This window comes from Mirounga angustirostris, unplaced genomic scaffold (assembly GCF_029215605.1).
Source record: "Mirounga angustirostris isolate CCGP_5_RB_7025 unplaced genomic scaffold, mMirAng1.0.hap1 SCAF_3, whole genome shotgun sequence".
NCBI lineage: Eukaryota > Metazoa > Chordata > Mammalia > Carnivora > Phocidae > Mirounga > Mirounga angustirostris.
The window spans coordinates 115,298,317-115,316,987 of NW_026991711.1; the positions used below are offsets into that span (position 1 = coordinate 115,298,317).

Genomic DNA, 18,671 nt, shown 5'->3' on the forward strand with positions numbered 1-18,671 from the left:
TGGCTTCAGCTGAATGGCAGCTGTACTGAATTTAGAGAAGTGTGCAGTTTCTCGAGGGCAAGGTAGCTAGCTGAATTGGAAAGGATCCTATTTGACCTTCCATGGCCTAGCTCCATCAATTGTGTGTCCCTGTTTCAAACCCAGCACTTTATTAAGGTAAGTAGGATCATATTCATCACATCGATGGAACCCAGTTCCTCTCAAAAATCAAAAGTCTTGAAATTAAATCTACAGAGCTTGCTTGCTCTTTGAACACAAATAGTTGTCCCAGTTGAATTCAGTAGCTTTGCCACAAGAGCTTTACGAATTTCTGGTATCCCCATCGAAGAGCTTGAGGGAATAGCAGCAATCTAGTCCATGTGTGGAACACTGGGTGTGTTTATTGGTCAGGGTTGGGCAACAAATGAGACAGGTTGTGGTGTGATTCAAAAGTGAGGGTCATGGATCGTCTGGAGCTGTATGTTTTCAAATCGGTTTCCTTTAATTACATCTGTTTCATTTTTCCTCGATTAATAAAATATAGAGCTTTGGGGCTGATTATTTTTGAGTCTATCTGGATCCTTTGTGGAACTGGGAAGTACATCGTCAGCTTATACACAAGGTGGCACCCTGTGATTCCAACTAGGTCTGAGAGGAGCGATGCTGCTAAGAGACTGAGCTACAGGCATAATTTTTTTTTTTAGCATCTTGTTTTTTCGCTGTGGCAAATATAAAGATGGTAGTAGATGTTTGGCATGTCACCTCTGAGTTGCAGTCTCGGTCTCTATGTCTCAAAGATTCAGAGTTGCCTCAGTAAAGGGCACTGGGACCAGGGGGCTGATTCTGGTTGATTGTAATGAATGCAGACCCCACATTCAGATTACATATGGAAAACAACGAAGCTTTATTGGTACTGGGCTCATTCCTGGGAACATAAGGGGAGGGGAGGGATGCAGTTCACATACCAACCCAATTAACTTTCAATTGGGTTTGCTGAAATAGGGAGCCAATTAGAAAGAACGTGACATTTACAAAACTCTGAAATAGTTGAATAGCAACTGTGTTTACTAGTTTTAAGGTTTCTTTCAAAAAGTAATTTGTTCATTATTTGGAAGCTGCCTGCCCTGACTGTAGTACAGGGAAATGGAAACTGGAATATAATCCCAATCCTTACAATTATTTGACCTTTATTCTAATATAGACTACATTTAGAAAGCAGTTTTAAAACTATTTCTAATTCTTGAGGTTTATATATTACACTTGGTTGGCTAAATGTATGCCATTTAGAATTGGTCCAGAGCATATATAAGTGGACCAATTTTAGGATAACTGTACTCAGTGCATTGTATGTGGAAATTAAAATAGGCCATTAGGCTGCACAATCATTTGAAACAGGTTTTGATAAAAACATTTTATAACAGGATTTACCTCAAAAGTTGAAAAGGTATTTTCTGTTTCTAGCTCTAACAAATATATGGGTATTTAACAAATAGATTAGAAATCAACTTTATGAAAAATAGTATTTGTATACAAATAAAAGCTATTTTCCAAATGTGAAACAGAGGCATTCTGTTTGGGGCACTGAATTGGAAGCCAAGAATACATGAGCTATGTCCCACTTGAAAAGCATATTGTGTTATCTGCCTCAAACTATTTTATTACCAGCTCTATAATCATTGCCAACAGGGCAAGAGGAGAGTGGAGATTTGGGGAAGAAATCTATTACATGGTCAAAGAAAAAGAACAATAAAACAATGACAACTAGACCAAAAATCTGTTACTGTGATAGCATTTCAGGTTTCAAAAAAGTTTCTTTGAACTGTTTTAATTGGTCCTAAAACTCAGGGTAGGCCATAATAAGAGCAAATCTTTTTTTTTTTTTTTTTAAGATTTTATTTATTTATTTGAGAGAGAAAGCACAAGCCCAGGGGAGAGGCAGAGGGAGAGGGAGAAGCAGGCTCCCCGCTGAGCAGGGAGCCCGATGTGGGGCTCAATCCCAGGACCCTGGGTTTATGACCTGAGCCGAAGGCAGACGCTTAACTGACTGAGCCACCCAGGCGCCCCAATAAGAGCAAATCTTGTCATCAATGGCTAGGTCGCATTTCAGGCCAATAGGGTATGTGAACTCCAAGCTGGACTGGAATGGGGTCAGTATCACTAAATTTCTTCAGGGAAAAGCAGTCAACATATATATGTTAGGAGCCTGCTGTATGTGAGGTACAGAACTGGGGATATAGTGATTAACAGGGCAGATGTTGTTCCTGTCCTCCTTTTTTTAAAAAAGATTTTATTTATTTATTTGAGAGAGAAAGAATGAGACAGAGAGAGAGCATGAGAGGGGGGAGAGTCAGAGGGAGAAGCAGACTCCCTGCTAAGCAGGGAGCCCGATGCGAGACTGGATCCAGGGACTCCAGGATCATGACCTGAGCTGAAGGCAGTCGCTTAACCAACAGAGCCACCCAGGCACCCTGTTCCTGCCCTCCTTAAGGCTACTTCATCTTTCGGCTCTGGGTTATGACTCTATAAGCCACTGGTTGGAAGGTCTCAGTAATCTGGAAGAGCAACTTTAGAATGTTGAATGAACTTGGATAGCAGGGTGGCACTGATGAGAAAACAAGAGTTTTGGAGTCAGGCTAGACCTGGATTTTGAACCCAGTTTTGTGAATTATTAGTGTTGAGACTTGGCAAATTATCTGTCTGAGCCTGTTTCCTTATTAGTAAAATTATAACATTTCTTCATAGGGTTATAATGAGAATTAAGTGGAATGCAATTAATTGAGTACTACTGAAGTGCGTGGTATAGATACTCAATGCTTCCTTTCTTGAGAGAGAGTAACAATAAATACATAGAAAAAACAGTTATCCTTTCTGAACTTGAGAAATGCTAGGCACGCAGATAAAAGCTCTGGATGACTCCCTTTGCCCCCTTTCAGGCTTGAATACAGTGTTGACCCTCTACCAACAAGATCTTGTTCTTTGCAGAGAACTAGAACTGCTCCAGAGGGTAGTATTCAGAGCAGGACATCCCCATTAGCTTGAGAAAGGTATTGCCTACAAGAAGTGAGTCACAGCACCTCCATTGTTTCCAACAACAAAGTGGATGGGAAACACTTAAGCTTTGCTAAACAATGCTCAAAGTCTTGCTGGACCAAATGTGTTAGACTATGTAGACAGTGTCATGAAGCCCATATCCACCATTTTGCCTTCAAAGGGGGAGGTGGGGAGAAAAGAGAGGAGAAGAAGAGGAAAAAGGGAGAGGGGAACAAAGAAATGAGGGGGAGGTAATGGAGGAAGAAATAGAGTTTTGATGCCATATAGAAATGACTGTAGATATCAATTCTTCCACTCTGGAATTCAGCTAATCACCTGTTTTTCTCTGAGCCAAACAGAATATTGACTTGGAATCCAGAATCACTACACTGTAAAACTTTATACTGGCTTCATACATGTTAAACCTCAAAATGAAATCCTACTGGAAATGATAATTAAAGGAAATTTGTGCTGACCAAAAATGAAGGTTTTAAAAAATATTACACACCAGTCATTTCAACATCCTATCCAACAGTATGTGATTTTTGTATAGGTTCCATTTAAAAAAAGAATTATGTATTTCAAAAGTATTTCATATTAATGCAATATACGTAGTTGTGGTTGCAATATAAGTAGATGACAAAAAAACAAGAGCTCTAACAATTTGACTTGCATCTTTTGCTTTCATTGCCAAAAAAGTGTCTTTAGTCATTCTGATTAAATACAAATTCTATTCTATAAAGCCTTAATAAAAAAGACAAGGGTTTTTTTTCTTTCCTTTTTTTCACTTTTACTACAACCTTAAGTTTCATTGTTTGATAATTTACTTTTCAACAAGAGTGTTATTACTTCTGATTAAACGTAATGGGACACTAGGGTATCAGTGTCTTAAATTTTAGATTAGAATTTAGCATAAATTTTAGATTCAAAAAGAAAGCTACATTCAGCCTGATTCTGGTTTTAAAATTAAAATGATATCATACTAAAGAATTATACACAAAACTACAACTTTTGGAAAGCTGTAATTTGGTGGAATGTTGCCTAAGAAAACATCATGGAAAACGAAAAATCATTAAAAATATAAAAATTTTACCAAACCAAACCACCATTAATGAAAGAGGATATAGTTACTTTTATTCCTGAAAATAATCAATTTCTTTCTTTTTTTCTTAAGATTTTATTTACTTATTTGATAGAGAGAGACACAGCAAGAGAGGGAACATGAACAGGAGGAATGGGAAAGGGAGAAGCGGGCTTCCCACTGAGCAGAGAGCCTAATGTGGGGCTTGAACCCAGGACCCTGGGATCATGACCTGAGCTGAAGGCAGACACTTAACGACTGAGCCACCCAGGCGCCCCTGAAAATATACAATTTAATCAGAGCCTTTCAGTACATCCATTTTTTTTTTTTAATGGGGATTGTACTTTTGATAGTTCATGGATACCAGTCAGGCATATAAAAATTATGAAATTTATAAAATCATTTGGGATAACCACAAAAATAATTATTTGTAACAGACAAAGACTTCCTGGAAAAAAAAAAAAAGAAAATGGTAAAATGTGTTACACTTTTCCTAGGGATTTTGTACAAAAGCTGTAATGCTTAAAGACTAACCAAGAAACTCTTGGCTAACCAAAGCTGATGTCAACAATAGTCTTGATACTTTTTAAATTTGAGTCTACTTCATTTCTCCTCTTCTTTAGAACTTTCTCTAACCAGTTCAAGCTAAGGTAATGTCTCTTTTCTCTGATCTCTTATGGCAGTTATTGCCTGTACAGCTCATTTGGTAACTAATCATGTTCTCCTGCCATGTGACATCTCCTGTGTAAAGTATTTACACTTTTTTTTTTTTTTTAAAGAGGGAGAGTGAGTGTGTACAAGCAGGGTGGGGGAGCAGGGAGAGGGAGAGAGAGAGAAAATCCCAAGAGGGCTTGGTGTGTGGGGGGGGGGAGCCCAAGATGGGGCTGGATCTCACCATCCTCAGACCATGACCTCAGCCAAAATCAAGAGTCCCATGCTCAACCTATGGAGCTAGCCAGGCGCCTTGAGTATTTAATTTTTTCCCATCATTTATCTTTCCTGTTGTCCAGTTCTTCAACTACTCACGTCTCTTATTGTTACTCATCTTTACAACCATCCTGTCATCCCATTAACGTGAAAGCTCCATGAGGGCAGGAACTTAATTTCAAACTTCTTTGCCTCTTCCACAATACCCAATATTTTACACACACCTGCCACTTCGGAAATGTGTGCTGCCTTGGTTAACTTTTATAAGTTTAAGAACTCTGTGTTTGAAATCAGAGAAGTATCTAGCATCCATTAAATAACTCTAAGAAGTTTGGGTGACAGGTTCAAGGGCACTTGTTGCATCTGGCAGCCTCAAACATTAACCCTCACTGCTGCCATAAGCGTCTTCCCGGAGAAGGCGACGATTAGTGAAGATGCATTACCGCGAAGAGCTCTTTGGGGCAGGTGCTGGAGAGAGGATGCAGGGTGGAGGGCTGGGGCTGCATGACCGTTTTCGGGGCGGGCGGGACCGGCAAATCTGCGCCGCTCTGAGTGGGCAAACGGAATGGACCTTTCGCACCTCCCCGGGATGTGCGAATTGGAGGATGCGAATTAGCCGGCTTTCGGGGCACCGTGGAGATAGCGCTTTCTAAGTACAGGCTCGGTGGTGGCTGTTGTGCCCTGGTTGACATCTTCCTTTCCTTTCCCGCTCACGGACTTCTGCAGACACGCGCTGTTCCGCGCTGCCGTGTTTTGCCCAGCGCTTTCCTTCGGGGCAGCCAGCGAGCGGCGGGTCGGGGCCGCGGAGGCAGAGGCGCACGCTCTGGGGCGCGGGTTAACTTGCGCACCTGGCACCTGCCACAGGCTAGAAGCGGCCGGCAAGCCGAGGGCCGCCGCCGCCCCCTCGCCCCTGAGCGGCCCGAGGCTGAGCACGCTCCCGCGGGCCGGCCGCGCCGCGGAGAGAGTGGGTGGGCAGGCGAGGGAGGGGAAGGGAGAGGAAGGAGGGAGGGAGGGAGAGGGCGAGGCGCGTCCCCGCGGCGGGGGCGCGCTCTCGCGCGGGCTGCCGGGATCGCTCGCCGCCGCTGTGGTAATGTCCGCCATGTTGGCCATGGCGCAGGGAGCGGATCGGGCGGGCGAGCGGCGGATCTAGTGTGTGGAAGCGGCCGCGGGCGGCGGGGGGCTGTTTTCGGGCGGGGTGGGCGCCCATGCTGTGGCCGGGGGCAGTGAGGAGGAGGAGGAGGAGCGGGCCGGCCGCGCTGCACTGAGGAAGGAGGTGGAGGAGGCGGCGGGAGTCCTCCCCCCCTCCCCGCCCGCCCCGCCGCCGCCGCCCGGGCTGTTCCTGTAAGGCGGGGAGACAATGAGTAAACTCTCCTTCCGAGCGCGGGCGCTGGACGCCGCCAAACCGCTGCCTATCTACCGCGGCAAGGACATGCCTGATCTCAACGACTGCGTCTCCATCAACCGGGCCGTGCCCCAGATGCCCACCGGGATGGAGAAGGAGGAGGAATCGGTAGGGACTCGAGTGTTTATTACCCCCCCTTCCCTCCTCCCCCCTCCCCTTTGTCAGTCGGGCCTCGCCATTCACAGAGCGCTTTACGCTCGCTGGAGGGCGCCTCTGCCGCTCCAACGCATGGGACCTTACGCCGGCGGAGTAGCGTAAACCCTCTCGGCCGGCGCAGCGCCCGCCCGCGGCCGCCATGTTGTTGCGTCCCAGTGTTGTGATTAGCTCGCAGCGCCGCTTACGCTGCCGTAAGGGGGCCTTGCCGTAAGCGGCGGCCGGGAATGGCGCAGGGGATGTTCTGGCCGCACTTGGCGTACGGCCTCTGTTTACCTCCTCCCCCTCCTCCCAATCTCTCTCCGGCGCGGGGTTAATTAATGGGCAGGGGATCCTTTGGCTAGGAAAGATTTTTTTTCCCCCACTTGCAAATTTAGTTTTGCGTTGGGTTCTCTTTGAAGTGACTTATGGAAAGTAAAACGCGTTCAAAACAAACATCTTCCTCCTAGCAAGGTAACCCTCGCTCTCGAGCCGGCGGTGGTGCAGCGGGATGAGGCGGTGCAGCACTGCGGCGGGGGAGGGCGGGGGCCGCGACTACCCAGTGGGGTGTAGCGGTAGAGAGCCGTTGACCGGCTAGCTCCACGGCCGCGAGAAGGGACGGCGGTGCCCGCCTGGCCGGGAAGGCGCCCGCTCGGCGCTCAGCGTTAGAAAGCAAACAGGGATGTTCAGCAACGAGCTGCTGGCGTTGCCCCGTCCCCGCGCCGTATCCCCGAGAATTGTCATCGGAGAGGAGGGTCTTCTCGAAGTTGAGGATTTAATGCATCTAAATTGACAGTTAACGTTTTCTGATAATACAGCGCTTTCTGTAAAAATTCTGCTTTTCTCCCTGACGGGATTTTGCATACGGATAAATTTTATCTGGCTTGACTGTGTTTATGACTCGAGTGGTGTTACTTGCGTGCGAACTTCATAGTAACTGCACCCTCAAGAATTTCTTCAATGAACCTGCGGTCCCGCCTTATTGTCAACCCTGGGTGTGCGTGGATTGGTTCTTTTGCTTCTGTGACTGTCAGAAGAAGGCTCGAGGTTTCTGTGATTGGTTTTCTCTTTTGACTATTAATATTGCAGGAAATGCTTTTATGCCTTTGATTGGCTGCTCCAGTTCTGACCTCATTATATTACCCTGTTATTACTACTTTCTGCTGTGATTTAATCACATTTCTCTTTGGTTTTTGGTTATTTGAAAGTCTTGCACTTTAAGTAGAAAATGAATATGGCAATAGTATCGGGATGAACATTCAGTATTCAACTTTTCAAAGAGTATGAGAATTAATTGAATTGAACTTTAAAAAACACAACTTTGTATTCCACAAAGTTAAATTTCTGTTAATATTATTTTATGGGTTTTGATACAAAAGGAGAGGTAGCTTATGAGTATCAATAGTGTATGTAATTACTTGGATCCAGTTATTTTGGTTTGGGAAGAACTGAAATCAGGAAACTTGTTCTAGAATGAACAGTTAGTCCCTGGAAGATAAATGGCTTTTTGTGAACGTTGATCAGCAGTATACTTATTGCTTTAGGTCCTTCGTTTGCCACATATATCTTGGTATTTTATCTGAATTCAGGAAGAAGACTTCCAGTTTAGTTATTTTTTTAATGTATTAAAAACAAATGTTTAACCCTTTCACTGTTAACTTTTTCAGTAGAAGTTATGGTTTCCCTCTAGAGATTGGAAATTAGATTATATTGGATTATTTTCAGTACCCTGCTTCAACTGCCCAATTTTAGGGAAGAAGAAATCCAACTTCTGGTGGAACTAGAGTTGAAACCCAGGACTCCTGACTCTCTGTCCTGTCCTTTCTACCTCTTCAGTGTTATAAGTGGAGGTACTTAAAATCAGAACAAAACTAAACAAACCCTGACAGTTGAGATTTATAGTCTAAAGTCTTTTGCTTCCCAGAATGTCCAGTTGGGGTGTTAATTTTTTCTTTTCATCTTTGAAGTTAACACTAAGAAGACTTGTGCTTTCGTAAGTGACAGCCAATTCAGTTCTTCTGGTCTTATTTAGAGGGTTTCTGTTATTCAGCAGAATTATTTGTTCTTCAAAAAAATACTCTTCCTTGATCAACAGTTCTAAGCAGCAGTAAAATAGAAATCTCATAAATGTTTTGTGTTTCACTTGAATTGTATTTCAGTTCAACTTCCATTATCAACAACATGTTTTAATTACTTTCGTAAGTATTTTTTTTTTAATCATGTAGACTTGTAAAAAGAAAATAAAACCAACCTTGGCTTGTGGATTTATAATTGTTGCTTTGTATTTCTAAACTGTCCACAGTATGGCCTCCCTTCCTGTTTGGTTGACAGAATCCTTTAACTTCATTTGAACCACCTTCATGGATCTTACCCCTCTTCTTGCCCCCCAGTAAAATTAAGGACTGTATCTATAGGATTGTTTTTAGACTTTGTTTATATAGTCATTGACTCAGTTTTGAGTTACACTTTGGTAATACTTAGATAATTTAGGTGTTCTTTGGCATTGATAGCACGCTATCATTCTTTTAGCTCTTTGTTTTCTTTTGGAAATGCAGCCTCCTTCTCTTCCCTTTCCTTATTTTCTTTGTCTTTTGCCTAAGGTCTGCCAGTTGGCATCCTCCTAAACTTGATCTCTGTAGTGCTCCTCATTGCATTTGGTTTAGGTCAGATACTGAAAACATATGTTTATTTCGAATTTAAGCAACCAGAGAGATCAGGTGATTGGTGATTCTGCCACCTCCCCCTGAGTGTTGTATAGTGGTAGCTGATGTTTTTGATAATACTTACCATTTTTTGAATACTTCTGTGTCCCAGATAATGTGTTAAGAACTTTACATACTATTTCATTTAATCCTTTTTAAAAATCCACTTTTTTGATGTATAATTTACATACAATAAAATATGTTTATTTAAAGCATAGTGTTTGATGAGTTTTGACAAATGTGTACACCCAAGGAAATGCCACCACAATCAAGATAAAGCAACATTTCAGACATCCAAGAAGTTCCCTTGTGCTTCTTTGCAAGTCAGTCCCTCTCCACTAGTATTTCTAAGCAACTACTCATTTGCTTTCTCTCCCTCTAGACTAGTACTGTCTTTTCTAGAATTTCATTTAAATGGATTTCATATACTCTTGTGTTCAGCTTCTTTTGCTCAGCATGATTCATTAAAGATTCATCCTTGTTAACGTGTATCAGTCCATTCCTTTTTATTACTGAATAGTATTCTAGTGAGTTGATACAATATATTCATCCATCCATCTGGATATTTGATTTACTTTCTGTTTTTGGTTTTCATTTAATCCTTGTAACAGTCAAGTGGGATATTATTGTTTGTTTTATGAAGAAACTGAGGGTCTCACTGTTAGTAACTGGCAGGACTAGAATTCATGCCCTTGCTTTTATAATATCACAAAAACCATTCTTATAACCACTAGGCTTCGTATTGACTTCCTACAGAACCACAAATTAGCTTCTGAACTATTGTCAAGTTCATTATAGTTTTTGTAAATAATGTTTTACTTTTTATAATTTGATTGGAATATTAAATTATTAAGTGTAGTTTTTCGTCCCTTAACTGTGTCTGACTTTTGCTTTTGGTTTTTCAGATTTTGTTTCTTTTTCTTTTTTTTCTTAGAAGTTTGTTAGCTTTGCTTCCCTGTCCTGGCACCATTGTGTTTATCTGAATGTTTATGTTATCTTAGCATATAAGAAATTTGTGGGAACCTGTCCTACTTTATTATTAAGATTTTATCCTAATAGAATGTCGCCTTTCTAAGGGCAAGGATTTTTGCATATTTTGTTCATTAATGTATTCTGAGTTCCCCAGAACTGTGCCTGGCACATAATATATGCTTGCTAAATGTTGGGTAAGTGTTGAATGGGGCTTTATACCAAGATCTATGTTTTTGTGAAACTGTGTGTGTGTGTGTGTAAAATTCATTAACAGAATTTGGTAAATTATTCTTCTGGGAATTCTTCTTGGTTTCTTACTTTAGTATGACATATACGTAAATACCAAACCTTTTTATTTCCCTCTTGAGTGAGAGGCTCCTTTAAATACAGAATTTTTTTATACATAGGTATGGCTGCAATATTAGTTTTCATCTTGTGTTAATTATTCTTACAGGTGTACGTAGATTTATGTAAGATATTTTTTGTAGTAACGCACCATTAACCAAAATCTATGTGAAGCATGTGATTTTGCTTATTTTTAAAGAAAAAGACCATGACTGATTTGAATTGCCTTTTCTCCTTTTATGTTTTAGTTGCCTAATTTTGGTATTATCTTAATATTTTAAGGGACATTTTCAAAGATAGAGTAGGAATATATTCAGTCTTTCTCACATTTCAAAGTTATTTTTGGCACTAACACATTTCATGTTTCATGATAGGGTTCTAGAGAGGATATAAAATGCAGTTTTGTAAATTGATCTTGTAAAAACATTTAACATTTATTCTTTCAACAAAAGCAAATACTAGCCAGGTATCATCTGAATGCCAAATATTACTTAAATATGACATTAGGAAGCTATTTTAAAGGGGTAAGTATGTCAAAGTATTTGTAAGACTGTGTGCTGAAGTGTTAGGATTAAAATTAAAAGAAGAATAGAATACAGATCTTGACTTCAGACAACTTAAAGGAATCGTTGAGGTCTAAAACATTTTTGGAAAGTTAGCAAAAACTACCAGGTTAAGTTGACCTGACAAAGAGCATTAGAAAAAGCTAAATGTCAGTATACTTAAGAGAGAAAACTGTTACTGGAATGTATAGAGGAGTTGGAGAGAGATTTAACCATTTGGGCTTTCAGGTTTGGTTGTACAGTGTGTATTGAAGCAAATACTTGAGTGCAGGAATGTTTAAAGCAATTTCTATGGATGTTGGGGTGCCTGGGTGGCACAGTTGGTTAAGCATCCGTCTCTTGGTTTAGGCTCTTCGTTTAGGCTCAGGTTGTGATCTTAGGGTCTTGAGATCAAGCCTTGCGTGGGGCTCTGTGGGGCTCTGCGCTCTGTGCAGAGTTGACTTAAGAGTCTCTTCTCCCTCTGCCCCTCCCCACTGCATGCTTGCTTACATCCTCTTTCTCTCTTTATCTCTCTCTCTCAGATAAATAAATACATCTTTAAAAAAAAAACAATTTCTATGGATGTTAAGTAGACTAAAGGAAGGTTCTTCCATGTTACATGTATTTTATGTCCTTTTCAATCCCATCATCCCCTGCTGATAGAAACTTCAGGAGGGTAGCCCTGTGTCATTTCTGAGCAGGTCATTCTCTTAGCTCTTTCTCCTTTTTTTTTTGGACACACAGATGGCTTTTACTTTTCTTCCCCTTCCTTTGTTCTGTGCTATATCTTCAACACTAGAAACTGTTCAGAACAAAGAAGGCACTCAGTAAATATTTGGCGAATGAATGAATAAAAGTTGGGGTGGAGACAAGGTTGAAAGAAGGGTAGAATTATACCAGATTATAGATAGTTTCCAACATTAGGCCCAGGAATTTATAGGATGGTGTAGAAAAAAGAGCACTGACTTGCAAATGTGAAGTCTGTTTCTAGTTTTGTTTCTGTTCTTAGTGGCCAAATGATCTGGGAAAGTTGCCTTCCTTCTCTGAGCATCAGGTCATTCATCACTACCATCACAGCTACCATTTATTGAGTGTGTGTGAGTATGTGGAGTATGTGCCAGGCACTTTGTTAAACTCAGTAGATGGTTTAGAACTCATTCATACAACAGCAGGATGTGTAGTAGGTAGCTGTTGTCTCTTTTCCAGAAGAAACTGAGGCTTTGGAGATTTAAGTATCTTGCCCAAGGTCACCCCTACCTGGACTAGAACATAGTAAAGCCGGTATTTGAACTCAAACCCTATGAGTGATTGACTCTAGGGCTCTGATCTTTACCATTGTATTGCTTCATCTATAAAAAGAGTGGATTGAGAACTAGGTGATACCTAAGGTTTATTACATTTCCACTGTTCTGCAATTTATTATTCTGTAACATGGAAGAGTCATTAAAAGTTTTTGCCTCAGGCACCTGGGTGGCTCAGTGGGTTAAGTGTCTGCCTCCAGCTCAGGTCATGATCCCGGGGTCCTGGGATCAAGTCCCCGCATCGGGCTCATTGCTCAGCAGGGAGCCTGCTTCTCCCTCTCCCTGCCACTCCCCCTGCTTGTGTGCTTGCTCTCTCTCTTTCTCTCTCTCTCTGACAAATAAAATCTTAAAAAAAAATTTTTTTTTGCCTCAGGGAATGATATGAAGGAAGGTTTGAAGTGAATGCCTTTGTAAACACTTCTTTTTTAAAAAGATGTAAAGGAATGATTTATCTATGGTATAAGTTTAGATTTCATCAGTATCAGTTCTCTAAAAATGAGGCCTAAAAATATTTAACAGGTGGGATCATTAGGTTAGTTTCATGTACAGAAACCAGAAACCAAATGTGGTTTCTTTAAGATTCCTGGGTGTTGTCTCGAAGACCCCAAAGAAGGCTTGACCAGTCAAGGCTTGGGAAGGCCTGGAACCAGGGCAAGCTTTGGGCCCTTTAGCAGCAAGTGATTATTAACATCACTGAACTAACAATTGCCAATCTTTTGAGAGGTAGTATAGGGTAGTAGTTAAGTGCATATGTTCTGGAGCCAGACTGAATGGTTTTGAGTCCTCTGGCAGGTTAACTTGATTTATAAAATCTCATAGGATTGTTGAGAGGATGAATTGTGGTGCACTTGGGACAATTTGTGGCATTCAGTAAGCAGTCAGTAAATATTAGCTATTATTCTCATCATTGTTACATTTTTTTCATTTCAGAATCCCAGATCCTGGTGTTAAAGGGCATTATTGGTTTGGCTTTCATCAGGTATCTATGTACCTGTAAGTCTTACAGTCTGACGGGGGACCGAGGTGGTGATTAGTACACATGTGCTGTTAAGGGCTGCTCTTGAGAATGAGGCTTTAGTTAGGTAGCTGCCCTTTAGAGACTTACTACTGGTGTATATGTAACAGAATGACCAAAAGTTGTGAAGTTAAATTGTTTTATTTTTTATTTTTATTTTTTATTTTATTATGTTAATCACTATACATTACATCATCAATTTTTTGACGTAGTGTTCCATGATTCATTGTTTGCGTATAACACCCAATGCTCCATTCAATACGTGCCCTCTTTAATATCCATCACCAGGCTAACCCATCCCCCCATTCCTCATATCAGTGAGATCATATGATACATGTCTTTCTCTGATTGACAGAGTTAAATTGTTTTAATCCATAGTTTGACCCAAGGTGAATTTGTACACTTAGGGTGTTTTTATAAACCTTAAGTTTGTAAGTTGTTTTAATGAGATGACAATGTTTTACATATTTTACAATAAAATGGTAGGGTGTGTATTGCAATTTTTAAAGGAACTTTCAATTAAGGACTATAAAATAAGTCTCCAAAATCTTTTTAAAGAAAGCATACCCTTCGGGGCGCCTGGGTGGCTCAGTCGTTAAGCGTCTGCCTTCGGCTCAGGTCATGATCCCAGGGTCCTGGGATCGAGCCCCACATCGGGCTCCCTGCTCGGCGGGAAGCCTGCTTCTCCCTCTCTCACTCCCCCTGCTTGTGTTCCCTCTCTCGCTGTGCCTCTCTCTGTCAAATAAATAAATAAAATCTTAAAAAAAAAAAAAAAAGAAAGCATACCCTTCATACTAATTTTTAGAGTAGTAAGGGAGGCATTTTGTGTGACCTCAAAGATATTATTTAACTTTCCTAGCCTTTAGTTTCCTCATTTGTGAAATAGAATTGGACTGAGTGACCTTTAAAGTACCTTTGGGTCTAAAAATTACTTGCATCTGTGAATCCACATTTCTACCTACTAGGCATATTGTCCAGAATATTAAGTAGATGAAAAGAACTAACAAGTGAGAGATTGTTAGGAAGATACTATCGTAGGTAAGCTTTAATTCTTTAAAAAGTTATTTATTGCGATGCTGTTAATTTGGTTTAGAGTCCTTTTTTTTTTTTTTTTTTTTTTTGAGACATTTAGTTACATTTATCTACTGTTTGATACTGATTTTTCCTGGAGATAAATAGAGAAGTCCACTCTGTATGTTTTGGATATGATCAGTTCCCTTGATTTCGTGGTTTTCTTTCACTGTCTTTATTAATCTTACTCATTGCTGTAAATGTTCTGAATTTTGGTATACTTTTAGTCCTTACCATTTAAGTTTATTTTAATTTTCTAGTATCTCATGATTCTCACTTGAGGGGTGTGTACATTTGTGTGTGTATGGATGGATATGGCTGTATGCATGAGAGAATGAGAAAATAGATCCTTATTTTCCCATTAGACCAGATACCTTAAGCAAGGTATAATGTCTTCATTTTACTCAGCCCAGGCTGAATACCTATCCAGGCACTTAGGTGATAGAAAGTTTATAATACAGGCATTGACCAGTATACTGGACACTGGGATTGAATTTGATTATATTATTAAGCATACAGCTCTGCATCTTCATTTCATTACAAGTAAAGTTGAGGTAGAAAAACAGTAATGAATGTGTGGGGGACAGCATGAGGAGGAGAGGATGATAGGTAGGAATAAGCCATGAAGGAGACCAATGTAGATAGCAGTCGTACATCATGATTATTTGATTTTATCTTAAAATTGATCCTTGTTTATATTTTGCCTTGTTTACACTTGAATGAAACAGAACTTTAGGTTTGTCTAGTCTGCCATGCAGCACTGTTCTTTGTGGGATTAATGGTGGAGGAAGATGATGCCACTTCCAGACTCTCCTTAGCACCATATATGCTTTTTGGTTTCTTTTTTCTTGCCAGCTAGTATCACTGTGCAGTCAGAGAATGCAGTTTGGAAGAGTCAGCCTCTCTGCTAGCTCTCTAACTCGTGTCTTTACTTCCAGCTTTCTCACTTCCCTTTTTTGGAGAGGAGTGTGGACAGAGGATATGAGGTGGTTGGTTGGGGAGTCCACAAGCAGCCCTTATTTGTAGTGCTAATTTGATGAAGTTGGTACTTCAGAATTGTGACTTAGGTTCCATTCGTGGCCTTTGTCACTTTCCCGCTGGGCAAGATAAATTACTTTATCTCATTAAGCCACTTTGCTTCATCTGTTTAATGAGGAGCATCTCAAAAGGTAATCTTAAAGATTAACTTTTTTGTAGACTTAAATCAGTGCCCTATACAGGCAACTGCTATCTTTTTATTATTAATAACAGTTTTCAGTTGTACAGGATAATAAGTGTGAGGGAATATGGAAAAGTAAAATATACAGAGTATCTCCATACATTATTTTGTGGTATAGTTTCATATTTTTTTCTTCAGTCAATTACATATATTTTTACAGTTGTCAAACATTAGCAAATTGATATGTATATTTTCCTCCTTCCATCTCTGTTCCTGGCAGAGCATTTAACAATCAAAATGATTAAAAAAAATTAAAGACTTTGAAAATTAGCAACAAAGAAAACTGAATCTTTAGCTAATCCTCACACTTATACTTGACTCCTGAATAATTGATAGTTAAATATTGTATTTGTTTTTAGAAGTGATTTTTTTTCTTGGATTATTTAGTTGGTCATGGAGGAAAATCAGTTTTAGTGATGAAAATCTGTTCAGTGGGTGGTGTACGCTAGAGAATTGAATGAAGAGAGACGTTCTAATAAAACTGCACTCTGGGATGAACATTTAAGTTTGGAAACTTTGGAAAGCATGGTACTGAAGAGGGTAATCTTGCCATTTGTTTGATCCTTGAGGTGTTTCTCGACTGGCACGTTTTTGGCAATTTGTTGGATGTATGAGACTGTCACAGGCATAGCAGGAAGTTTATTGATACCCTGCCTGCTAATTTCTGGTAGCATTCCAGTTGGGATAACCCCAAAATGTTTCTCCTTCAATTTCCAAGTGGGGGCTGTTGTGTCTGAATTAAGAACCATTTTCCAAGGCTTCTTAACCTTTTGTGACTTGGACTTCTTTGCAGTCTGGTAAAACTCCTCAAAATGATTTTTTTTTTTTAAGTATAATTAACATACATTGTTACATTAGTTTCAGGTATACAGTATAGTGGTTTAGCAATTATATACATTCCTCTGTGCTCATCAAGATAAGTGTACTCTTAATCCCCTTTATTTCCCTTTCTACTTTTCCCCTCCCTGCTGCAACCACCAGTTCTCTGTATTTAAGAGTCTTTTTGTTTTTGTTTTTGGGTTTTTTGGTTTGTCTCTTTTTTTTCTTTGTTCATTTGTTTCGTAAATTCCATGAGTGAAATCACATATTATTTGTGTCTTATTTCACTTAGCTGTATACTAAGTCTATCAGTGGTGTTGCAAAAATGGCAAGATCTCATTCTTTTTTTATGGCTGAATAATATTCCCATGTGTGTGTACACACCACATTTTCTCTATTCATTCATCTGTTTATGGACACTTGGGTTGCTTCCATATCTTGGCTATTGGCTTGTAAACAAAGCTGCAGTAAACATAGAGGTGCATGTATCTTTTTAAATTAGTGGTTTTATTTTCTTTGGGTAGATAACCCAGGAGGGGAATTACTGAATCATATGGTAATTCTACTTTTAATTTTTTGAGGAATCTCCGTATGTTTTCCACAGTGACCGCCCCAATTTACATTCACACCAGTGGTGCACAAGGGTTCCTTTTTTCTCCATACTCTCACCAACACTTGTTATTTCTTGTCTTTTTGATTGTAGCCATTCTGATGGATGTAAGGTAATACCTCATTGTGGTTTTGACTGGCATTTCCCTGATGAATAATGATGTTGAGCATCTTTTCATGTGTCTTTGGCCATTTGTAGGTCTTCTTTGGAAAAATGTCTGTTTTGCAAAAAAGAATAAAATACCTAGGAATAAACTTAACCAAGGAGGTAAAAGACCTGTACCCTGAAAACTATAAAACAGTGATGAAAGAAATTGAAGATGACACAAATGGAAAGATATTCCATGCTTATGGGTTGAAAGAACCAATATCATTAAAATGTTTGTACTACTGAGGTGTCTGAGTGGCTCAGTTGGTTAAGCATCTGACTCTTGATTTCAGCTCAGGTCTTGATCTCAGGGTCATGCGCTCAAGCCCTATGTTGGGCTCCACAGTGGAAGTGGAGCCTACTTAAAAAAAAACAAAACAAAAACAAAAAACAAGTTAACACTACCCAAAGCCATGTGCAGATTTAATGCAATCCCTATTAAAATACCAATAGCATTTTTCACAGAACTAGAACAAATAATGCTAACATTTGTATGGAACCAGAAAAACCTTGAATAGCTAAAGAAGTCTTGAAAAAGAACAAAGGTAGAGGCAGCACAATCCCAGGCTTCAAGATATACATACTACAAAGCTGTAGTAATTGAAACAGTATGGTACGGGTATAAAAACAGACACATAGATCAATAGAATAGGATAGAGACCCCAGAAATAAACATGTGCTTACTGTATGTTCAACTAATCTATGACAAAGGAGGCAAGAATATACAGTGGGAAAACTGGACCACTTCCTTACACCATACACAAAAATAAACTCAGAATGGATTCAAGACCTAAATGGGAGACTTAAAACTCCCAGAAGAAAACATAAGCAGTAATTTCTCTGACATGGGCAATAGAAACATTTTTCTAGATATGTCTCCTGAGGGAAGGGAAACAAAAGCAAAAATAAACTATTGGGACTACACCAAAATAAAAAACTTTTGTACAGCTCAGGAGACCATCAACAAAATGACAAGACAACCTATGGAATGGGAGAAGGAAGTCCAAATGACATATCCAATAGAGGGTTAGTATCCAAAATATATAAAGAGCTTATACAACTCAACACCAAAAAGAATCAGTCAAAAAATGGGCAGAGGGCCTCAATCAGAATGATGTTTTAAATGCATAAAATAAAATCACATAAACCAGTTATATTGAAAGTTATCAAAATATTAAAACAATTTGTAATTTACATGCTTTATTAACACATTGACAGGATCTAGACTTGAGTCTAATTATCTTAATTTTGAAGTAGTGATAAGTATAAATAATATTTTGACAAGTGAAACCATTGTAATATAACAATGAAATGATCTGTTATTTCTGTTGTATTGCTAGTCCTAGTATTACCAGTACTACTATTTTGCCTCTTGCT

General features: G+C 39.7%; 1 protein-coding gene across 3 annotated transcripts in view; it reads left to right on the forward strand.

The window, feature by feature from the left end:
• Positions 1–6,081: 6,081 nt before the first annotated feature.
• Positions 6,082–18,671, forward strand: part of EPC2 (enhancer of polycomb homolog 2) — a 124,185-nt gene continuing 111,595 nt past the window's right edge. For 2 of the 3 annotated variants that reach the window (XM_045868903.3, XM_064586512.1), the window contains exon 1: positions 6,083–6,527. In XM_045868903.3, coding sequence (XP_045724859.1) covers positions 6,375–6,527 — 153 coding nt within the window. In that variant the 5' untranslated portion in view covers positions 6,083–6,374. Of the gene's footprint in view, positions 6,528–18,671 lie in introns of all 3 variants that reach the window. The other variant, XM_045868904.3, reaches the window with a different exon arrangement.